We start from the raw sequence: 24,852 nt of genomic DNA, 5'->3' as shown, positions 1-24,852 counted from the left end.
ATACTGACAAATAAACGAAACGTACATGTAATGCGGTATGTTTCTAGTTTGCGAAGAAATGTAACAGTCTGCTCAAAATGCCAATTCAAACACAACTATGCAATATTATTGTACAATATCTAAAATGACAATAGAGGAACTAAAGTACATCGTCGGAGATTCTCATGTCATACATATTTCTGACAGTTGGATACACTGTCACATGCACAGGACGTTAATATTGCACGGACGAAATAGGGAACAGATTATTTGTCACCCTCATCCTATCTCAAATGAAGTACAATAGAATGCGAAAATAAAGTATCCGTTTTCGTAGATCTCATGATGTAAATGCCGTTTTCAGTGAATCAGACTTATAAGATATCTTTATTTACTGGGTCAATATCATGGATGTATAACATGGTTTTAAATAGTTCATAAACTGGTCTTAGATGCGTTTTCACAAGTTCTAATTTATCCTTTTATCAAAAATTACTGATTACTTCAGGTGGGTAAACCATCCCAGAACGGAATATTAGCATAGCGTTGTACACAAATATATTTAAGACTTCGAAACTAATAATGCTGATGTAATGCTTTGGCATTTAAGCATTTGTATACGCTAATTGAAATACAAGTAAATGCTCTATCAAAACATTTAAAACATACTCACTTAAATCTTTTATTTAAACATAACTTTATGAATGTTTTACTCAACATCGAGAAATGTGTCTGTTAGATACTCTGCTAGTTGTTTTTCGGTATTTAACGTTCTGCAATCTGCTGCAGTGTGCAAGAAATGGGACATTTAATAATAAACCTGCACGAGCTGAAGCTCGAAATAGCTACCTATATAACAGTGCTGGTACATCCCAGGTACCAGACACGCGGATGCCGGCCTGCTGGAACATTGTGAAACGGTGCTAAAATTTAACGGGATAAAGTTAAAGCATAGTAGTCATTTTAATTTGGACAAGGTATGTTTGCATAATAGTAAATATCTTTTTAAAAAACAATTGTGAGTTATTCCCAGTGATTTTCAAAACAATATTATGGTCATATGTATGTTATAGCCGAGAGTTGTATACATGAATAGTAAGGGTGTATTTTCCTAACTTTCCAAGAGCTCTTTTGCTTTCAAATTACATTAATTCGCAGAAAGCAATACGTTTAAATATGATACCAAAATTATATGGGATCACAAATCATTCCTATAAAGCTTTAATGACTCAATGCTTAGACACGTTACGACGTGTGTACATGATATACACGTGACATTAAAAACATACTAATTACTAACACAACACCTGTTATACGTTTAGAATACTTTATCTAACTGAGCTGATAAGAAATAAAGCGAGCGGGCTGTTAAAACGCATGCGTAATAAACATGTATCATAGTAAATGAAAACGTATAGCATTTGCATATTGCAAATCATGTTTATCTTCGTCCGCATTACAAAACCTTATTTATATGAATATTTATGAGGTACTGGAGAAAAAAATCTTCAAATAAAATTGTACGGTTACAATTAAATACTCTTTAAATGAATAGATTAACATTGATGTTATACAGGGGTTTTAAAACTAAATATAACTAAATATATAAAAGAACACACGGCGTTATCACATTCGGCATATATTCCGTAGAGGTTCCCATAACTGATTCATTAATTATTTATGATAACAAGATTTTACAGCGAAATGTCGCACGCCAAAGTACTCAATGATGCAGAGCGTAAATATGAACTTAGGGTATAAGACGATTCGTTCAAATATGATGTATTGTTATACTGCCTAAAAGATTTGAATTTTTAGCACCTGGATCAATTGTTTTATTGTTGTAAGACCGATATCACGGAGAATGATTACAAATTATCTTCGAACTCTCAAACCTCTTTAAATTCATAATCAAACACAGGTAATAAGACAGTTGCTCAACTTCCCAATTAAACAGGACAAAAATATCATACTAATAAGTCGTACTTTTTTAGTAACACTACAACTAAATACATTAGCATACAGCCGTTTGTGTTCTTTTAAAGTGTAATTACCTGATGGAAATCCGTTTATTTGTTGATATTACATACAAACACTTATTAAATACATGACAAGCATGGACATATACATGGAATAATAATATATTCGTTATCATATCATAAAGTTATGAGAATAGCTATAATTATGTATATTATGAATTCCATTGATGTATGCTTATGGAGATATGGCTTTTTGCATTTGAATAAACTATGAAACTATCTTTGTATAGTGTTTGGGTATTTAAACGGCCAGCATCTAATAAGGATTTTATATTCATATACTTCTGCGTTTTATCAGGTAGGAAATAAGACTTATAACTAAGAAGCCCATTTGAAATAAAATTGTGTTGATAATGTTGCACCATTTGCATTCAATATTGTGGACGAGAGTGCATGCTGTTCATGCGTATATGTGTATTAAAATTGTTAAAAGCGTTATTATTCAACTTATTTATCTTCAGCCAAACTGTAGCAAGATACGGACAATGAGTAAGAAAATGATTGTAGTTTTCACTTGATGACAGTGATTACATACAAGGATTTGCTAAGATATCCAGCGGTTTGAAAGTGTTACCAGGATTTTATAAAGTTTTTACATAGAAAGCTAATTTTTTATGTTGACTTTTTACATGTAAAATTAAATACCATGATCCCCAGTTGTTACACATTTAATATCGTCATATGATCAGAAAATTTAAAATGGTGAAGAAATAGAAAAGTTATCTTCATCTTAAGTAGTCATTCGAAGTAAACTATTGCCTTCCCATGGTATACACACATTGATAAAAGTATCGTTAAAATATTAAACAATGCGTTTTATTTATCAATGTATTTTACAGTATGATGTTGTTACGCCCATTCGTCATTGTTGCACTGGTAGTGTTGACGACCTGTAAGGCAGACAGGTTAAGCAAATTGGAGGGACAAATGAAAGGGATGAAAGGTTTTCAGTCGTACGTAATGGCGGTAGGTATATATTATACAATTATATACTTCTTTTGAGGACAATATGTAGTTTTGCTGACCTGATCAACGGTTTTAAGCGAGGAAGCGAGTTTCTTGGTAATACGATTAAGCGATTGGTAGAGATTGTGAAATTATATAGTTTTGTTGTGGTCAATATTTACTTTTGCCAGCCTGTTAAGTTATATTAATCGAGGACACTAGCTTGTAAGTAGTTCGTAATAGTGGAAAAAGAAATCATTCATTTATATGCTTCGGGTAATGTCAATATGTAGTTTTACTGACCGAGTAAGTGATATTGACCGAGAGCGACAGTTTAATAAAGCTAGGTAATGCAGTAAGGTATATCGTATCATCATCTTCTTCTATTGAGGTCAATATGTAGTTTATCTGATATGTCAGGTGATATTGACCGACGACGCTAGCTTTTCCCTACTAGTTCTACGTTATGGCGGTAGGTATTGACAGTATATTATGATTGCAAAAATGATTACCATGTTAAAATAGGTCGTATAAGTTTGTTTCATAGCTTAGATATATTGTCACATAAAAACGACTTCTCTCTGTGTGCAACTTAGAATTTGCTTTTATTTTACTTTAAATGAAATTATACAGTTCCATCACTTTATTTACAGGGGGCTTGTTCTCGTTTCAGAGATTGGACACACTTGAAGGAGATTTTGGTACATTAACTGATAGAGTTTCAAAGCTTGAATCACTTGTTAACACGTCCGAAAGCGATAATCGGGAGACTGACAGTATCGAATCAAGAACCGGGCATACTGTAGGAAATAAATATATAAAACCTGAAATTAACGAAATCATTAAAACGCTCACAATGTATAAACATTCGTTTAAAAAACATAAAAAGGAGCTAATTAATGCAAATAATGTTTTCAAAAACACATTGTCGGCGTTTGTTTCGAACGCATCCTTAACTGTTAGCTCATTAGCTGAAAAAATATCAGCTACTTTGCAAAAGGTCAACAATACAATAGCTGAAAGTGGAATGGTATTGCGCACTGATACTTTTATATATTTGGGCAAATTCAGATCGGAAGTTAGGACTGATATAGTCATTCACTTTGAAGGCGAAGAACAAAAAATCAATAACACATTGCTTGCTATAAATTCTCAAGTCCGTGAACATATTGCAAATGAAACAAATACTCTTGAACGTTTTAAAACAAATATCCTTCAAGACGCAAAGGCAGCACAAGCAAATGTCCAAAACAAAACATTTGAGATGGAAAAGAAGGTTGAAGAGCTAATAGGCAGAGCAAATGAAGTTATTGACATCATTAATGAGCATAGATCTTCAATAGAAGACGGTATTATGGCCAACATCAGGGCGCGTAAGTAACTCGTTGCTAACATGAGGATATTAACTTAATCCGTGTTTAAAGCAAAATTCTGTCAAGACCTACCTGCATATCTCCTGCACTAGGTAATTCAACAGGCTCATTAAAGGATATTATATGTTTTTGATGAGCACTATAACGATCAATGTGTGGAAAATATGTAGGACACGCAGTTTTTTACCAACTTGAATTAGCAGGGTCTTTGAGGTTCACGCCATGTTGGCAGTTTTACATTTCTAAAATGGCAAGTGTCAAAGAGACATCAGCGGTTACTTGAATACGACTGTATCAAAACAGAACATAACAATTCTTTGCATATTGATCCGCGTCGCCCATTCAAACATACGGATAAATAAACGCGCATTTTATTAATAGGACGCATTTTATTGTTTTAATTCTCATTCAATATCAAGTGACTAGTCTTGATGTTTCATTTGACAGGTGCAGTAGAAATAGTCACAGAACCTGCTTTGCTCCAAAGATGTTCAATATTGTTATATTTCCCTGTCTATTTCATTATATCTGACGTATAAATCTGCATGGACCGACTGTTCGCAGTCATGTGACCGGGATAGCTTCAGAATCTGCGTAGCTATACTGCCGTTAACTTTTTCTCTATTTCTTTCCGCATATTACAGTTTAGAGGTCAAGGTCTTTCTGTTCTTAGTCATGTGACACTTGTAACAGAATTAGACGCAGCATTTGAGTTAAACAATTTAAGCATTTGTGTTGTTCCACTGCTCTCTCAGATTGTTTTTTCTCTAGTTCACATATCTTGGAGTGATTGGTCTACATGGTCCGACTGTTCAGGGTCAAGTGACAGGGGCAGCAGGAGAAGACACAGGTCATGTGATGTATTGTCACCTATTACTGATGGCACGTGCATTGGATATGATACAGATACAGAGTTTTGTCCATGTGAGTACGTTTTGGCTACTCCTTTAGATAAATAGTATCCCATCAGTAACTATCAAAATACAGATTTTTTCAAAACATACATTTTTTTTTCGGTTCGTGTAGGTACTTCCTTTCCCTTTTGTCCATATAAATATCTGTGAGAGTAAAGAAAAAATTAACTGAAGTGTTTAATATATCATACGAATATAAGCTTTAAGAGGCAACTAATATTGTTAAATTGATAAAGTTAATGTAAACGTAAAGAACAAATAAATGACGTAAATCACATAATTACAATTATTTCTGAATGTATTTAACAAAACAATCTTCCAGACATGCCTGCTGTTGGCAAAATTTCCACATGGTTTGTAGCATTTATATTTATTGCAGCAGTGTTTCTTGCAATAAATTAATAATTTGATATGCCATTGTATTTTTCTTAGAAATGTTATCTTCTACGTTTTCAAGATAAGTACTTATAACAATGTAAACGTAATAAATTGATATTTCATTTAATACGAATGCAGGTCTTTTTAATTACATATGCCAAGAATCAAACTTTCATTCTGATAAGTGACATTATTATACTCACCAGATGACTGCAGCGATGTGTTAAACCTTGGCCTGTCACGTGGGTCGGGTGTGTACAATATCAGGCCCTGGAACACGCAAAGGGAGGTGGAGGTTTACTGCGATATGGATACCGAAGGTGGTGGATGGACGGTAAGTATGATTTTGTTTATATTTAGGTAATTCTTTTCTTACATTTCCTGTGTTGTGAAAGAATACCAGCTTCTTATTAAACGATACTATGTTTAAGAGCCTAGTAAATGCATACCTCGGCATTTGAAAGGAAGTTACGAATTAACGTTTCGTAACCGAAATACGTTTATAAGAGTGTTTGCGTAAGATTACAAGTATTGATAAGATTATGCGTTGGCTACTTTTTGCGCTCTACGTCATCACGATATGTTTATATCGAACAAGTTCTAAATGACTTTTTAAATCAAACGAGGAAAGTGATTAGTGTGTGTATTATCGAGTCTACGAGTATTTAATTCAACGGCACCTAGCAATATCTCTATGATCTTGAAAGAAATATGGCAATACTCTCTTCTATCATATTTTGTGGGATCTAAAGGCATTCTTTAAAGATAAAAAATAGTAAATAGTATAAATAGTAAAGGTATTGTTGTTCGAAATATGTGACCCATTTAGGGTAAATAATAATGAAAGGGTTGTCCAAAAATAGTAAAGAGCAATCTCTTATGCTATTTAAAGGATTCTACCCATACACATTAAATAAAACTGTTGCTTAGAGCTGGCGACCAATAAGTATTACGACTTATGCATAAAGTATTTGAGGTAATTTTAGGCAAGAGTAATGGTGTTTAAAGTATTGAACGAATGCAAAGTATCGATTATATTTTTAACCCATAATAAGAAAATATGATTGGTATCTATCCAAAATTACAAAGGAATAATTTAGTTTAAGGTATGTGAAATGAAATAGTACAGTACTATTCTGTTTTTTTGGCATACAAAGTAAAGACTACTTTCATTTCCGGCATTCCACATAGTAATGCTATTTATGGAGTTCCACTTATATAAAGTAAATGATAAGGTTGTTTTAGGTAATTTACCCATGATTATTAAGAAAAATCGTTAATAAAATGTTCCCAGACATACACAGTAAGAAAATATGCTGTTTAATGTATTTGACACATGCATAGTAAACACCTTACATATCAAAATATTTGGCACATATATAATTATGAATAATGTGTTTTAAGGTAGTCAATACTTAGTTCGGAAAATGCTATTTAAAATATTCGAGTGTTTCAATGTTTTCGGCCTTTATACCTAAAAGATAATGCATTGTGTTCGACTTTAATATAGCTCTATATGATGAAAACTCTTGTTTCGTATTTTATTGTATATTTATGAGTGTGAATAATGTAACGACATTATGATAATAGACACGAATAGGTGTCAATGTCTTTTACAATAATAACTATATTATATAGAGGTATGAAAAATTTAAATGAAAACATGTCGAGTTTCTTTAAGCCTAATATTCCGTTATCTTACAGTTTGTTTAGTTAGAAAGGAAAAATGTTATTTAAAGTATTTGGCACAGCCGAGTTACAGCAAGTGTATTTGGCCTTTATACCTAAGAAATTATGTACAACGTTTATTGATGTATAATGTTGTTTGATTAATATATTCAGCACAATTCAAGAGTAAATCATGTAACTACATCATAAAATCGACATACATTGGGATAAATATATCCTTTACAAAAATGTTTATATTTTCAATTAATATGCGTCGATTTTCTTCAAGCCATTTTCAATGATTTAGTTTATTTTCAATGTCATTTTAACCCAACGAAAAATGACGTTTTCGCGAAATATTTGATCGCAGCGTCTATATAAAAAGTCTTGCTATCAGTCATTCTCAGTGCATTATCCAGGAATTCGGATAAACAAACGGTTTGTAATTAAATTAATTTTCAACATTGCTGTCCATATGTAGGTGTTTCAAAGACGCTGGAATGGTTCTGTTGCCTTCAACAGGAGCTTTGCGGATTACGAGAGGGGTTTTGGCTCATTGGATGGTGAATTTTGGTCAGGTGTGTTCTTACTATTACGAAGCTTTTCTCGTATACAAAAACATTAATTAAGCGCTACTCTTCGTTTTAAATTTTGCTACACATTTTTGGTATCAAACATTATAAGGCATCTTGATTCGGTGAACTATTGTAATTCATCTCAGAATTGCAGTCAAATAATGCCCATTTCCAAACATTTCTTTTAAGTTGATGTTTTAAATTGGTATGCACCACGTTAGTTATATTTATTGATAATGTTTGGTAATGTGCAAATCAACTAAACTCGTTAGTTCAGATGCTTATCAGATTCTTATTAGTAAGGTTTGCTCTGGTCGTGAATAGTTTATCCTGTTGTTACCGTACTTACAGTATTCTTTGTCTATTCGAGTATAGGGAAGAACGCGATATGTTAGTTTTTATTATAAGAGCTTATGTAACATCATCTTATTCGAGATAAACCAGATGACTTTACCCTACGCTTGGTTCCCTTGAATTTTAAAGTAAACAGCAATTTCCATTTAAACAGCACTTTCGACACTATTCTGACACTAAATTATCAAACATAATTTTCTTGATATGAAAATTTCCTGATATTGTTTTGCTATGTCTAATAATAGGTGTACACATTGTACTTGATCAATGTTAGTCGCACGAAAGTTTGATTACTCAACCTTGAGAGTAAAAAAAAAAAACTTTATGATTTTGTCTGATTTTCTTTGAACAACTTACAGTGCGTTTGCTTTTAAATGATTATATCGAAATCAAGATGTCGGCAAATTACTTAAAACGGCGGTATGCAGAGCACGTGTGTTAATACATTAGATATTATGGCAGACATTCCTAGCACGCGCTTGCCCGATTCGTATAATAGTCGCACAGTGGTTTCCTGTCAATATACTGTGTTCATTGACTAATGGAACGTGATCTTTATAAATCATCCATGGGGATGAAACACCGAAAATCCATTATACTTTTTCATTTCCGTGAAACCACATGACGTTTGCCTTTAAAAAAAAGATGTCGGCAAGGAGTTTAGAACGGTACTATGCAGATTACCTGCGGTTTGTTTTCACTCGCACATTGTGTCAAAATTGCAGAGCACGCGAAGGCTTAATTTGTATAATTTCGCTAGTAAAGGTTGCAAAGTGGTCTCCGCAGCCTTTAATCTGTGTAACTGTACATAAAAATGTTCATATCAATGTCCTACAACACCAAGGCATGAGAATGCGCATTCAACAACATTATATATGTAATTTAAATGTTTCACAGGTCTGAGTCTTCTTCACTCAATGACAAGCCGGGCTAACATGACGTTACGTATGGATATGAGTTTACCAGACGGAACTTCTGGATTTGACGAGTACTCGGGCTTCTATATTTCTCTACCAGACCGATACAGCATTAACGTTGATAGGAGGATCAACTCAAGAGGAAGTACGTAAATCATAAGTCACTAGGAGGTTGTATACAGTTACATCAAATACGTCTGGATACGATCATAGTAAAACAAATGTTATTTTATTGTTTTCATATGCGTGTTTTGTCTTACCCACACATGTTTTTAATACCGTTGAATGTTTATAGAGCAAAAGTATATACGTCTGGAGGTCTGTTTGTAATTGTTTAGTTGTTTATTGAATTGTCATTCTGTTTGAAACACTCAAACCGCGTTCTACTATAAATATGATATTGATATCAATTTGGGTAAACGGGTATATTTGCAGTGTCCGATTCCTACCTTCTCTCCGACAACAGTACTAATTTTGATATGAATCACCTGCCGTTTTCAACATACGACAGGGACGTGGACAACACCTCTACAAATTGTGCCCAAAAGTATGGAGGTGGCTGGTGGTACAATGCCTGCATGAGCATGCAGCTGAATGGCCCGTTCAGAAGTAACATTTATTATTACGCTTCCTTCAAAAATGGTTTTCCGCGAACACTTAAGACGTCAATTATGATGCTACGATTGAGTTATTAAGATTTGACCGGACTATTTAATGCAAGTCATTAAATTTTGTAAATTTACTATCAAAATGTTGCAAATGCATGAAATTAATACATTTTTGTTCGACACAATCAATGATTCGTGTAATTAAACTAGACATACCCGCTTTTTACTAAGGTATTGAAATGCGATTTGTGAAATGAGTTATCACTTCAGCCATTTCTAAGCCTTTAAGAAACGCTTGTAAAATGACAAAGGCAACATTTTTGGTCAATAACTTAAATTATGTTTGTGCCCCATGTATTGAAATTTGATAAAATTTGCCCTTATGGGTATTTTATGTAACAATACTGAAATTTCAATCGTGTCTCGATCTCAGTAAAGTATTCTGTATTATTTGTATAATTTACGCAGGTACAAATCAGTTTAATATCATGATGGAAATGTCACGGTCATTGATTTACTGGATACAATTCGTTACCAAGGAATAAAAGAGTCCCTCTTACAAGTCAAGTGATAACGTTTATTGTCTTAAATTTATGTACACCGTGAAAACATTGAGGTAAACAACAAACGTATTACAATGAAGAAATAAATTATGAAAAAAAGAAAAAACATGACGCGTAATATTAATTATATCGTAATTTTCCATTTTATTTGACTTGCTTTTATTTATGTTTTATGTAACTAAAATGATTTTGTCATTAGTTTATGTCAAATGATTGGGTTTATTGTTTTAGAAATTTCTTTTTAAGAAAGATGAATCTACATTTTAAAGGATCAATAATGTATTAAGTGCCACTGTGTTTAATGTCACTTAATTTGCCATTAAATTCGTTTTTGCCATTCGAGCGTTTCTTTTTATCTTTATTGAATGCATTGTTGTTGGTTATCGGACATTGGTTATCATATGCCGTATTCTGAATGCGTAGATAACGGACGTTCCCTTTGGCAAACAGTGAATTAGTTAAAACCTACTGTTTGACAATGGTTCAAGACAAACCAATGAAAAACTCTTTTTTTATTTTAAAAAATCACCGTATGTCAACTTTCAGTTCTTGTGCTAGTTCTTTGCTTCACTATATTTGCTCAAATTGAGAAGATAACTAATGACTGCCAGAGGCATAGGGATCTGATTTGGACAGATTCTGAGAAGAGAGATGTGACAAAAAAAACAGTAACTGTTATTCAATATTTACTAAAACATTCTTCTTTGCTTGTAGCATTACGTACGTTTTGATAGAATGTTGATGCTGATCCTAACGTGACAGATGAAACTGTTTAGTGACAGATAAAGCATGAGTAATATTGAGGATCATAACATATCATTGATGATACAAAAATGGATTCGTAAAACAAGCAAAACAAATCTTACTGGTTATAGTCAGTGTATCATGAATATAGGCTGCATTTTAAGAACTTTTTTGAATTGACAACAACATTAATTTTACTATATGTTAAGAGGTAGACTTCAACTTTAAACTCAACCTAACGGGCAGAAAAACAAAACAAACAAAACCCTGTTAAAAAACATGGTTAAGTTTCATAGACAGACAAACAACAGTTAGGGATATATTTTTCACATCAACATCTGACTAGAAATTCAAAATTTCAAAGTAAAAACACTGATATATTTGATCTCTTTAATAATTTCAAGTCATTATTTCTAAAGGTTTTGGTACAAAAAAAATGTTTTATAATAGTTGTTAAGCAAACAAAAACTTAAAACGTCGTATGTCGCTAAACAGAAACTTACTTTTATCTGTGATAATCTTTCATATCTTAATAATAATAATCAAAACATCTGTATTAGTTGAATTAAACAACGTTAAAGCAAATACAGAGCGGATTGCATTATACAAACTACAATGTGTGAAATTGTCAATGCTTTATGTCAAATAATTGGGTGTATTGTCTCAGAAAACTATTGTTAATAAAGATATTTCTATATTTTAAAGAATACAAAAGGAATAAGTGCCAGTGTGTTTAATGCCACTTAATTTGTCATTAAATTTGCTTTTTCCATTCGAGCGTTGCTTTTTATCTTTAGTCAATGCATGTGCGTTGGTTATCGGACATTGGTTATCCTATTGGTGCTCCGTTTTCTTTTTAACATGTATAGACAAAAACGTTTAAAAAACACATACACAAATATATACACCACAGACCGACCACACAAATATATACACCAAAGACCGACCACACAAATACATGAGTTTGATGACACTATACACGCGTCATATCGGATTCATCGTCGGAAACTATAAACAGTCCCCGTAATTTTGCACTTACTGGCTGTTAGACAAGTGGCATTAAACACATTCCAATTCTGTTGGGTACATTTAAATGACCATGCCAATTAAGGTCAGCCTACATTTATACCAATGTGTTGTCTTCGCTGCTTATCAAGCTTGGCGATATTGCTCAAATCGCCATGATGATACGAAGGAATTGAAGTTATTATATTTTTGTTTAAATGTATCCCTTTTTCTTGGGATATATTTTGAAAATGGGGAAATTCCGAGGCTAATTTGTAGAACAATAAGTGTCCGTCGCGTGTACCGGATACGACAAAGAAGGATAACAAGGCCCCGGCTTTTACTATAGTAAATAATAGTTTACTACAATTCTAAAAGGTTCATTTTGATATTAGAATATTCGATAGAAAGAATTACCGAATATTCGAATATCAATATTGTCATTCGTTTGCATCCCTAAATTCTAAACACAATTGCTTGTGAATGTTTGTTCAAATTATGACCCTGGGGTCATTACTGGCCAGACCCCCGGGTTCAAAGGTTTAGTATACTTAAATTGGGAAATGTTTGAAAATATTTTTGAAACCGCTAGGCAGACCCTTGGTATTGAATAAGGCGTAATTTAGTTGTCCGCTACCATGGTTGTTCAAATAATGCACATGGGGTCAAAACTGGCCCTGCCCTTGGGGTCACAAGATTCCTAGAAATTAATTTAAGAAAAGCTTTCAGATCTTCTTGTTTCAAACAACAGGGCTCATACCTTTGATATAGGTTGTAGAGCATCATATGATGACCGTGTAGCAAAACAGTTGAAATTATGCCCATGGGGCCAAAGCTGGCCCTATCCCTTTTGTCCTCCTTTTTTATTTTCGAAGCTACATCACTGAACTTTGGACCATGTGTACTGTTCTGTAAAAAATAAATGTTCTTTAATGACCTTGTTTGTGATCGCTTGATCTACTTTTTTACATTTTAAGCTATAGCAATACAAATTTTCATCGTGTGTACAGTTTTGCAAACAATGATCAATGTTGTCCTCGGATGACCTTGACTGAGACCTTTTGACCTACTTCCTTAATTTTGAAGCAACAGCTGTGAAACTTTGACCATGAGTACAGTTTTGATAACATGTTTTTCTCAGATGACCTTTACTCGGCACATATAAAAATAGTTCAGGTAACTTAACTGCTTACAAAACTTTCTGTCATCAGATGTTTCAGCTAACCAAAACACAAAACATGAACTATATGTGTGTTGCCCATTACCAATACATAAATGCTCTGGATTAAAAACGATCACAAGACCCATGCCAGTAGAGCATAGGCCCTCATTGGCCTATTGTTTTATCTTCTAGTTTTTGCATTAGTCTCAGAATCTACTGTTTTAGAAGAGGATAGCAGTTTCCCCGAATTAGACCCAGTCAATTCGGCTGAAATACAGTAAACCCATGATTAAGTTGGCCATATCGATGCAACTAATATAGCTTGTGAATATTCAAATTCCGTTTTCAGTAAAATCCGAGCAATCAAGCTGAAATTTGGACAAACGTAATAACAACAGTTTATCGACTATGAAAACGGAAATGCATCCACCGCAACCGCATCAGGTTCTGTATGTCTCGATACATATGATGTAAGCTTTGTATTTAAACGAGTTGCGAATATATCGGTATGCATATCTTGGAACTTCAACAATATTTTGTTCAATTCAGTCTCGTCTAAATACCATTCTAAGTCATCATGCCAAATTCGGCTAAGGGTATCCGCTTGTTTATATGATGATCCTACCATATGTAGAACGGAAGTGTGTATATTCCTTCAATGGCCCCAAACCATAGGCGTCTGGCGATCGTGTCAAGATCAGGAATATTGCCTCCGTATTTATTGATGCATAAGCAATAAGTGGTGATATCTGTATATAATTGCACGTGCACCTACGTGAACCGGGGTAGTTGGTTGATTTGCAATTTACATCATTGTTTTAAAGATATATGTTAGAGGTCCCCTGACACCATCGTATATACAGATTCTTCTTTGAAAATGTATGGGGCATACGACAAAACTAACGAATTAAAACAAATGTATTTGGTCTTTAGAAGAACAAAAATTGCATATTAACGTTTTGGAACTGAGGGCTTGTGAGATAGGTGTACAAACGTTTTACAAGAACATAACCAACTTGCACGTGCAATTATATACAGATATCACCACTTACTGCTTATGCATCAATACATACGGAGGCAATATTTCTGGTCTTGACACGATTGCTAGACGCCTATGGTTTGGGGCCATTGAAGGAATATACACATTTCCGTTCTACATATGGTAAGATCATCATATAAACAAGCGGATACCCTTAGCCGAATTTGGCATGATGACTTAGAATGGTATTTAGACGAGACTGAATTGAACAAAATATTGTTGAAGTTCCAAGATATGCATACCGATATATTCGCAACTCTTTTAAATACAAAGCTTACATCATATGTATCGAGACATACAGAACCTGATGCGGTTGCGGTGGATGCATTTCCGTTTTCATAGTCGATAAACTGTTGTTATTACGTTTGTCCAAATTTCAGCTTGATTGCTCGGATTTTACTGAAAACGGAATTTGAATATTCACAAGCTATATTAGTTGCATCGATATGGCCAACTTAATCATGGGTTTACTGTATTTCAGCCGAATTGACTGGGTCTAATTCGGGGAAACTGCTATCCTCTTCTAAAACAGTAGATTCTGAGACTAATGCAAAAACTAGAAGATAAAACAATAGGCCAATGAGGGCCTATGCTCTACTGGCATGGGTCTTGTGATCGTTTTTAATCCAGAGCATTTATGTATTGGTAATGGGCAACACACATATAGTTCATGTTTTGTGTTTTGGTTAGCTGAAACATCTGATGACAGAAAGTTTTGTAAGCAGTTAAGTTACCTGAACTATTTTTATATGTGCCGAGTAAAGGTCATCTGAGAAAAACATGTTATCAAAACTGTACTCATGGTCAAAGTTTCACAGCTGTTGCTTCAAAATTAAGGAAGTAGGTCAAAAGGTCTCAGTCAAGGTCATCCGAGGACAACATTGATCATTGTTTGCAAAACTGTACACACGATGAAAATTTGTATTGCTATAGCTTAAAATGTAAAAAAGTAGATCAAGCGATCACAAACAAGGTCATTAAAGAACATTTATTTTTTACAGAACAGTACACATGGTCCAAAGTTCAGTGATGTAGCTTCGAAAATAAAAAAGGAGGACAAAAGGGATAGGGCCAGCTTTGGCCCCATGGGCATAATTTCAACTGTTTTGCTACACGGTCATCATATGATGCTCTACAACTTATATCAAAGGTATGAGCCCTGTTGTTTGAAACAAGAATATTTGAAAGCTTTTTTTAAATTAATTTCTAGGAATCTTGTGACCCCAAGGGCAGGGCCAGTTTTGACCCCAGGTGTATTATTTGAACAACCATGGTAGCGGACCACTCAATTATGCCTTATTAAATAGCAAGGGTCTGCCTAGCGGTTTCAAAAATATTTTCAAACATTTCCCAATTTAAGTATACTAAACCTGTGAACCCGGGGGTCTGGCCAGTAATGACCCCAGGGGCCTAATTTAAACAAACATTCACAAGCAATTGTGTTTAGAATTTAGGGATTTAAACGAATGACAATATTGATATTCGAATATTCGGTAATTCTTTCGATCGAATATTCGAATACCAAAATGAACCTTTTAGAATTGTAGTAAACTATTATTTACTATAGTAAAAGCCGGGGCCTTGTTACCCTTCTTTGTCGTATCCGGTACACGCGACGGACACTTATTGTTCCACAAATAAGCCTCTGAATTTCCCCATTTTCAAAATATATCCCAAGAAAAAGGGATACATTTAAACAAAAAATATAATAACTTCAATTCCTGTGTGTTCATATTTGTAAACAATGCAAAATAAGATCGGAGAATTTCTTATTTTCCCGGTTTAATGACGATATGCGCCAACATGGGACTTGCAGCATAGTTCTGGGATTGACGTAATATATTTATTGAGAACGACACCATGGCCAAACGTCGACTTTGACTGATGTATTGTACAACAATACAAGACATATATCCTTAAATGCTAAACCATACAGCTACGTTTGAAGGCAAGAGCGTTTTATCGAAACATGTTAAACAGTTTGATGCACATAACTAGCACATGTCCTTCATATCATCATGGCGATTTGAGCAATCGCCAAGCTTGATAAGCAGCGAAGACAACACATTGGTATAAATGTAGGCTGACCTTAATTGGCATGGTCATTTAAATGTACCCAACAGAATTGGAATGTGTTTAATGCCACTTGTCTAACAGCCAGTAAGTGCAAAATTACGGGGACTGTTTATAGTTTCCGACGATGAATCCGATATGACGCGTGTATAGTGTCATCAAATTCACACCTCTGGCATTAGGGGCCAATCGTTGTAAAAACAAGATAGACGAAGAACACAGTTGTAGGCAAAACGTTTATTTATATAATAATTCAACAAAAACATCGAATATTCGAATACCTATTTTGACATTCGAATACCGAACGTTCGATCGAATATTCGAATATTCGTTTGCATCCTTAGTTTAGATGGATGCGTGAACGACAGAAACTTCTGGTCTTTGGCCAATAGAGCTAAAAATGGCCATTGGCCAAAAGACCTAAAAATCAACCAACCCCTTAAAACTGTAATTTTGATCCCTTTCAATAAGGGCAAGGGAGAGTACAACATAAAACCAACTGCACAACCAAAACACAACATGTCTTTCTTTAATCCTAGACTTGGCTTCACATGGAGACTTGGCTGAAAATAACATATTTTTATACTTTCAAGAGCCTTTTTCTAGGTATGCATGGGCGGATCTGGCTGGTTTTCGAAAGGAACCTATCTCTGATGGATACCTATAATCTGTACAAGTTTCATTGAGATACAATTAAAAGACTGTATCGTGTTCACACGCAATTGTTTACAGAAGCACTGACGCACAGACTTACTGACGCAGAGACGCAGAGACGCACAAACGACGTACACATTACCATCGCATAAGTTCTTATGGCCTTTGGCCAGTAGAGCTAAAAAAAGACTTGCGGTTTTCCTTTATCAGGGAAGCGTTGCAAAAGTAAGGAATATCGAGAAACGCTGAAGATCTCATCATTAACTCCTGGCGAGGTAGCACACAACAACAGTAAATTTCCGTAAAGGGATGGGAAATCCCTTTAATACATCTGTCCGAATTGTGATGACATTTGTTGTTGATCTTTATCAGAAAGTATTAAGTTACAGTTCAATTAACAAAATTCGATAAGCAGTTTTGTTTCAATAACGGGAAATGTGAATATTCACGATAACGAACTATTTCGATGAGTATGAAAGGTGTATTCAGTGCAAGACCACAGCTACCACGATATACCCAAACTTGGGACGTGTACACTGTGTTACAATACTTGGAACATATAGTTACAATATCATTATCGTTGACTTGTAAATTGTTCATGCTATTTCTACTAATTTCTACTCAGAGATGTCATACTTTACATGTTATAAAACTCTCTGATATGGAAGTGTTAACTGGACAAAATTGTGATTAATGATTCATGCATATTGAAACAAACACGACCAGGGTTTCACCTCAAACCAAATATCTAACAAGCAAACCCTGAAAAAACGACAAACTTTGCATTGTGAAGACGATAAGAAATTAATTGGAAATGTGTGTGCTGCGCCTTCAACGCGCAGGACGTACTTTTTGAATTGTTCATGCTATTTCTACTAATTTCAACTTAAACATGTCATACTTTACATGTTATAAAACTCTCTGATATGGAAGTGTTACTGGACAAAATTGTGATTAATGATTCATGCATATTGAAACAAACACGACCAGGGTTTCACCTCAAACCAAATATCTAACAAGCAAACCCTGAAAAAACGACAAACTTTGCATTGTGAAGACGATAAGAAATTAATTGGAAATGTGTGTGCTGCGCCTTCAACGCGCAGGACGTACTTTTTGAATTGTTCATGCTATTTCTACTAATTTCAACTTAAACATGTCAAACTCTAGATGTTATAAAACTCTCAGATATGATAGTGTTACTGGACAAAATTGTGATTAATGATTCATGCATATTGAAACAAACACGACCAGGTTTCACCTCAAACCAAATATCTAACAAGCAAACCCTGAAAAAACGACAAACATTGCATTGTGAAGACGATAAGGAATTAATTGGAAATGTGTGCGCTGCGCCTTCAACGCGCAGAACGTACTTTTTGAAGACGTTGTGTTTTTATATTTCAAATCCATCTATTGAACTGTGGAAAATGACCAATATCAGTCACGCGTTGATATTCTAAAGAGGCAACTGTCCTCCTCATGTATCTTACTATTACGAATACAAGTATATGGAGCATTGTTGTGTTTGTTCACATCCTTATGAAAGAATCAAGGTCTGAAAGCGAACAGTTTATCTTGGCTTAGATTTTTAATGTCACATTTTCGCTTTCGACTTATGACGAATGAGCATTTTTCCAAGTGTTTCGTTCACACTACACTTAATTAAATCAAAGCCGGGTGACTTTTGATAAATTGATGTTCCGTTCGATCAAACCGTGTCACAACTTCTTCCCTTCCTGCTGTTCGCAGTAGCAGTCAACACATTATCGGATATTTCGCACACCAACTTCGATACCTGTTATATCTAACAAGCAGGTGTGATAGTTGTGTTATTCAACAGACAGGTGTGATATTTATCTTCTCTATCAGGCAGTCCATTTCAAACTGTTTCACGTTGCCACATTACATTCACACTTGCGACACGAACTGTATACTGTCTGTTTTTGATGGATACATAAATACCCGCATAGTTACAACACTGATATTCAAGCTCTCGAAGTTAATAATTGAATATAGTTATATGGATTCACATATATATATATTTATAAGTGCAATTTTGCAATGGATTTAAGGGTAAACTTATTTTCAATTATTTACAAAACTTTCATTATCCATCCTATGTACACTTTTGGTAATCAGTACTCAATTTTAGTATACATGTACCTGTATTACGTGAATAAATGCGTTATGTGTTGATGGAAAATATCGTACTTTTTGTATTGCTATATTCTAATGGAATAAAGTCTTTGTGCGTGTAAATACACACCGGGGTTTAAATAACACCAGATATGAGAACTATTTTTTATTATTAATTGTATCTATTTTAAGTGAACAAATGCGTAATGCAATTATTGCAACCATCTTATCATGGGTATTGTTATATTCTAATAGAATAACGACATTGAGCGTGTAAATAAACAAGTGGTTTAAAATAACCCCTGATATGAGAACTATTTTTAACCTATATTAAGTGAACAAATGCGTCATGCGATTATTGCAACCATCTTATCATGGGTATTGATACATACTTAGTATTATGGAATATAGACATGGTTCATGATAATACATACCAGATTAAAAATATATCAACATAATATAATGTTATATTTGAATTCTCAATTACTTTGAGACTATATCTTATTTTTTGGTATATTTACTTGTGGGTTATATTACTATCTAATTATATACTTGTACGTGTAACTGATACATGTTTTCAATGGTATGAAATGTGATCATAATTGTGCCCGTCGCTTTACTGTTAACAGCAATTTTGTGTGATTTGTATTATATAAGATATCGTTATGTGATTATTTTTATAACCACGGGATGTCATTTCAAATTATGTTTCTTTTATTTAAAATTAAACAGTATATATTTTTTAAATGGAACCTTAATTACGTCTTGCATACGTTCGTGCTTAGGACGGCACTATTTTTCGAAAACAAAACAAAACATATATGAAATACAGTTATTTTCATACCAGTTGGCAGAGATCAAGGGTCATGTCCATGTCTGTTGAATTGGACCATTTATGAAGCCGCCATATGTTAAAACCATTTCTCAAAGCGTATCACTTTTTCACATATATTTATTGTTATGTTTTATGTATTGTATCCAGCCAACTTCAATGACAGATGGCTCCCAGAGGAGGACGACCCGAAACCGGAACCTAACAACCGAATTATACCTCGCCACTTGTTGCTACGTAAAGGAGTGACAACCACAACACCAATGATTCCGGAAATTTCCGGTATGTAACTTTAAGTAAAAGCCTAATCATCATCACCATTATCATTATTTCCATCGCAAGCAACAATACAATGATCATCATCAGCAGCAGCAGCAGCAATAGCAACAGCAGAAGCAACAGCAGCATAATTATCTTCATCATCGTCAGCAATTATTTTGTATATATGACTGCATGACAGTAGCATGATAATTATTCTATATCAGAAGAAGCAGCACGAGTAGTAGCAGTAGCAGCAGCAGCAGCAGCAGCAGCAGAAGCAGCAGCAGCAGGAGGAACTCATATTTAGCAATTGCCTACTAGTAATCGTGCTGATAATAGATTAATGGTGATATAAACGGAAATAAAAATTCAAATTTGTAGTGCAATAGTCTTTGTGTGTGTTTTTTTTTGTGTAGACAGAAAGTGATGCACAGTGTAATTTTTTAAAACCTTGGTTAGAGAGTGTTGCAAAGCTCGAGATGTTGTCGTTGTTAAATTGGATTAAAGGGTTTTAAGGTGAAATATACTTAAATGAGTTTCATTCAACATGACTAAAGGACAATAAAAATACTATATATATTATATATATATAACTAATACACTACCTGTTGTTGTTTTTGTTGTTATTTTTGTTGTTGTTCACTACCGAAATAATCATATTAACTGGCCATGATTACTTTTGTATTATGTAATACGGGAAAACTACCAAATTTGAACATAATTTACAACCTTATAAATATAATTTTGAACAGCTGTTGCCTGTTCTCAATTTTAATGTGTTATTTACCAAATATGACTTCCCTTTTAGACCCAATTTTTGATTTTGATTTTGATTCCCAACAAAGAGGAAACCCTATTTCTACAAATTTTGTTAAGATTTAGTTTCCTTTTGACAACATAGTATGCGCGTAAATGCTATAAAAATCAATTCCTTACGATAGTACAGAGACAGCTACAGGGACAAGCCCACTATTCAACAAATTGAGAAAAAAACTTTAAAGAAATGATACTTTATTTTTAACAGTATGCAAAAAAATAAATACGAGGTAATAGTATTATGTACATGTAATTGTTACACAGCAATGCCGTGAGCATTTTGAGCAGTTTATTGTATTGTTACAGAATGTTTAGAAAATATTCCTACGATTAATTAGTTATTCACGTATTGACATGTTTTCCGAGTTATGTTTGTTTGAAAAAACAACAACAATTGGAACTACGGATACAAGATACAGGGACAGGCCCATTCGTGAAGTTTTTTTAATTGCGAGTACAGCTCATCTACCTTGGTCGTTGACTGTATTGGAGGCTCCAGAATTTGTTGTCATTGAGTTGTGTGTATCGAGTGTTTCTTTGGGACTGGTTAACCGCACCTCGATAGATCTGTTTAATGTTAACCGTAAGAAATTTTATCCGAGCGGTTTGAATGTAGCAAATTGTCAACGCACATCCTACATCAACCTCAAGTGAATACCATAAACAGTCGGCAGAACGACACAATGGTAGCAGACAACCCTTTTGTATCATATGACAGTTAATGTATCTCCCTGTTCGTATATTCTCCACAAAGAATTCTTTCCAAAATAGTGTTAAACCTATGAATTACTTGACTTATAACTTCTTTATATCAAAAATAGGGGTATACAACTCTACATCAACCTCCCTTCTTAATCAAACCCTTTTGACGTTTATCCACTTGCAATTTTGTTCATTTACAGCGGCGGGAATATCTTTATCCTTACAAACGACAACGGATGCCCGAGAAACTAAGGTCGACAATGGAGGACTGCTGTTCGGAGGGTCCGGCCTCATAAACGACGAAACAATTGACTCTACCACAACAAAAACAACGAAACTTAGCACCTCCGTCATCTCTGGTGACATCACAACGAGTAGAAGTGATTCTGAAGTTGACGTTTCTGTTGGTGAGGATATAACCACAGACGAGCCCTCCGCTCTCATTGACTTCACACGAAATCGACGTGGTAAAAATGACCTCAAGAATGCAGAAGGCTTGCCCATGATTCACGAAATTGAAGAAGGGATGTGTATTAGTACTATGCGCGCGTACATGGACGCGTGGCTGAGTGTTGATTGTAACGTGGGTTATTTGCAGGTTTGTTTGAAGGGATAACAGGAACATAGCGAAACAGGCGCACATTAAAGAAATAGACTAAATTATTATATTTATTTGATGCATTATCATGCGTAAGTTATTTTACCTAAATGATAAAAGGAATATGTTTTTGCTCTTGTTGATACTACGAAAGTACCTTTAAATAAAATAAAAATATATTAAAAGGCTTATATGTTTGAATGAGCCTAAAACATGTGCAATTTTTATTTTACCATACATTTCAATGAGTTAAACACGATACAAAACTATTGATTATTAGTTTTATGCTTTTAAACTGTGAAAACTGCCACGTAGCTATACATAAAAACATTTTTTGTATAAAGGTTTATATCTTTATAATTACCTAAATCATGTGCAACTTTTATTTGGTCATAAAATGAGTTAAGCATGATTATGCCTTAAAATAAAAAATGGATCGATCATAAATGTGCGCCTTTAAAATGGATAACTACGTCGGTTGTTATATACAATCTAAGAGAAAATCAGTGCATGTTGTTGTTGTTGTTGTTATTGTTTATATATGAATTCCAACCGTTCAAATGAAGAATTGTGTATTCATTTGTTTTTGGTCCTTGCGCAATATATTTCCAATTTACAATGAAAACTATACAAATTCTTTATAGAGTATGACCAAAAATTTGCTCTGATAATAGAAATGAATTTTAATACTGATGTAATTAAAATGTTCTTAAATAAAATAAAAAAAAATCAACAACATTTATTGTTTATATTACCCTTATTGGCTAAAAATTCACATATTGTGATATATTATGTTACTTGTGTACCAATGGTGTACATACGAAGCGAAGTCCGTTTAAGTAGTGGCAAATATATTGAGAAACACTGCAGTGAACAAAACCAAGCATGCTTAAAGCTGCTGATCTATTTCAATTCGGAATGACAAACATCTTTAGAAATGCAGCTTATTGCGAGTTAATAGCCATATAAACTATCTAAAAAAAACGGTATTCTCGTGTTCCAATAATCTGGCCGTTCAAAGGAGTAGTCCAATTATTTATAGGTCAAGCTATCTTGATACGTCTGTTTGTGTGTTTTATTTTTGTATATTATTTTGTGGGGATCATATGTTTGTGTCTCTAGTTTATTGTCGTTCGGACTCTAAACAGTGTTATAGGTTAAATTTTACACTACTTGGCTTGCCCCTGTAGTTCTTATTGTGATAATCATATAAACTCAATGCATTTGATCTCAAGTCAATTCCGTGACAAACTTATGCTAGTCTTGCTTGCCGTATTATCATGATTCATTTTAGGCACCAGTTTATAACATTGAATGATAAGACATTTATTGTGTTAGGCAAACAAAAAAATTAGTTTCTCTGACTTGCCGCAATTTACTTTTCATCGCGTTTTTAAAATACCAAAAAGCATTTATATAATTCCTCAGCCAAACAATATATTTGAAAACAATATAAGGATACTATTTGATTTGTTGATAGTTGGGTATAGCTTTTTCATTTTGTCATGAATTTATTAAACAAAATAGCAAATGCGAACCTATTGGAACATATTCAACAACTTGAACACATGTTTGTAAAAGAGTAATTTACTATTTGGGACCTTTTCAAAGACATTTAACATCTTGAGTATAGACTTGTGAATTGATAATTAACTATCGCTTAACCGTTTGGAACACATTTTACCTCTTAAGAAATTTTCGTAGAATGGTCATTACTACATTGGACCTTTTAGAAGACATTTAACGTCTGAACAGTATTCTTAAATTCTTAAATGAAAATAAACTATTTTGGATCGTACGAAAGGCAATTAATCAATTAATATTTGATTCCTTGTGGAGCAAAATATCAAAATAGAAATAATAAATGAACTACAACAAAATCCCGCGCTAACTTTAAGTGCATGGGAATCTAGAGTATAGTTTGACTCGGCCTTCCTACACTATCTGCGTTTTCATTTGAAAGGAATACGGAGGACACCACTGGTCTTAAAGTAAGTTAAAGTTTAAGATAATTTTAAGGTTATTTCAAACATTCCTATATGATGTTTTTAATTATTTAAAGCGAGCATTATTTAATTTATATAACATGTGTTTGATTTTTGTGTATATATATTTTAAAATAATCCAGTAAGTAGTATAAATTCATTTTATCATGGTATTGACCTAAGTTTAATGTTCAGCCGGTATTACTATGGTTGTCTTATCTACTTTAGTTCACACAGAGTACTCAAATATTGACCTTTGGGATCATCAGTTCAGAACTTGAAGATGATTAAACATTTAACATAAACGGTCGATCAGGACGAAAGAGATAACACATTGCTAAACTTGCTTTAATAAATGATAGAATGACATTGCTCCTTATAGAATAATTACTTTTAAAGTTTGGTTTAAAAATTCAATTTTCAACTGATGTTAAACAGGTGACTGCATTAATCTATTTGTTGTCAACCTTTTTGTTTGTCCAATGAGAAGGCAGTATTTATTTATTTCAGTAAATAAGCAGTCAGCAGT

The 24,852-nt window shown here is 33.8% G+C and overlaps 1 protein-coding gene across 5 annotated transcripts; it reads left to right on the top strand.

The window, feature by feature from the left end:
• Window positions 1-865: 865 nt before the first annotated feature.
• On the top strand, window positions 866-22,939 carry LOC128221268 (angiopoietin-4-like). 5 transcript variants are annotated; one of them, XR_008258936.1, is made up of 10 exons: window positions 866-956; window positions 2,858-2,984; window positions 3,637-4,336; window positions 5,108-5,260; window positions 5,835-5,962; window positions 7,778-7,874; window positions 9,123-9,287; window positions 9,578-9,689; window positions 20,112-20,243; window positions 21,941-22,078. XR_008258936.1 is itself a non-coding variant. In XM_052929816.1 (10 exons), the coding sequence occupies exons 2-10, from the start codon at window positions 2,859-2,861 to the stop codon at window positions 22,354-22,356; spliced, it is 1,419 nt and encodes a 472-aa protein (XP_052785776.1). In that variant the 5' UTR covers window positions 866-956; window position 2,858; the 3' UTR covers window positions 22,357-22,939. The 5 variants fall into 5 exon arrangements, 4 of the variants coding, with proteins under 4 accessions (XP_052785776.1, XP_052785773.1, XP_052785774.1 ...); XM_052929816.1 differs by having other exon boundaries at window positions 3,637-3,664; window positions 9,578-9,751; window positions 21,941-22,939; XM_052929813.1 differs by having other exon boundaries at window positions 9,578-9,751; window positions 21,941-22,939.
• Window positions 22,940-24,852: the final 1,913 nt, after the last annotated feature.

Source organism: Mya arenaria, chromosome 16 (assembly GCF_026914265.1).
Source record: "Mya arenaria isolate MELC-2E11 chromosome 16, ASM2691426v1".
NCBI classification, from domain to species: domain Eukaryota; kingdom Metazoa; phylum Mollusca; class Bivalvia; order Myida; family Myidae; genus Mya; species Mya arenaria.
Note: the sequence above shows the minus strand (reverse complement) of the source record. Positions and strands in the feature narration are given on the sequence as shown.

Bases quoted from the DNA above. Each gene is read 5' to 3' on its own strand.
- LOC128221268 (XM_052929813.1), top strand. From the start codon at position 2,859: ATGATGTTGTTACGCCCATTCGTCATTGTTGCACTGGTAGTGTTGACG. The intron at 7,875-9,122 runs GTGTGTTCTTAC...AATGTTTCACAG, and splicing joins GGATGGTGAATTTTGGTCAG to GTCTGAGTCTTCTTCACTCA. The intron at 9,288-9,577 runs GTACGTAAATCA...GTATATTTGCAG, and splicing joins GAGGATCAACTCAAGAGGAA to TGTCCGATTCCTACCTTCTC.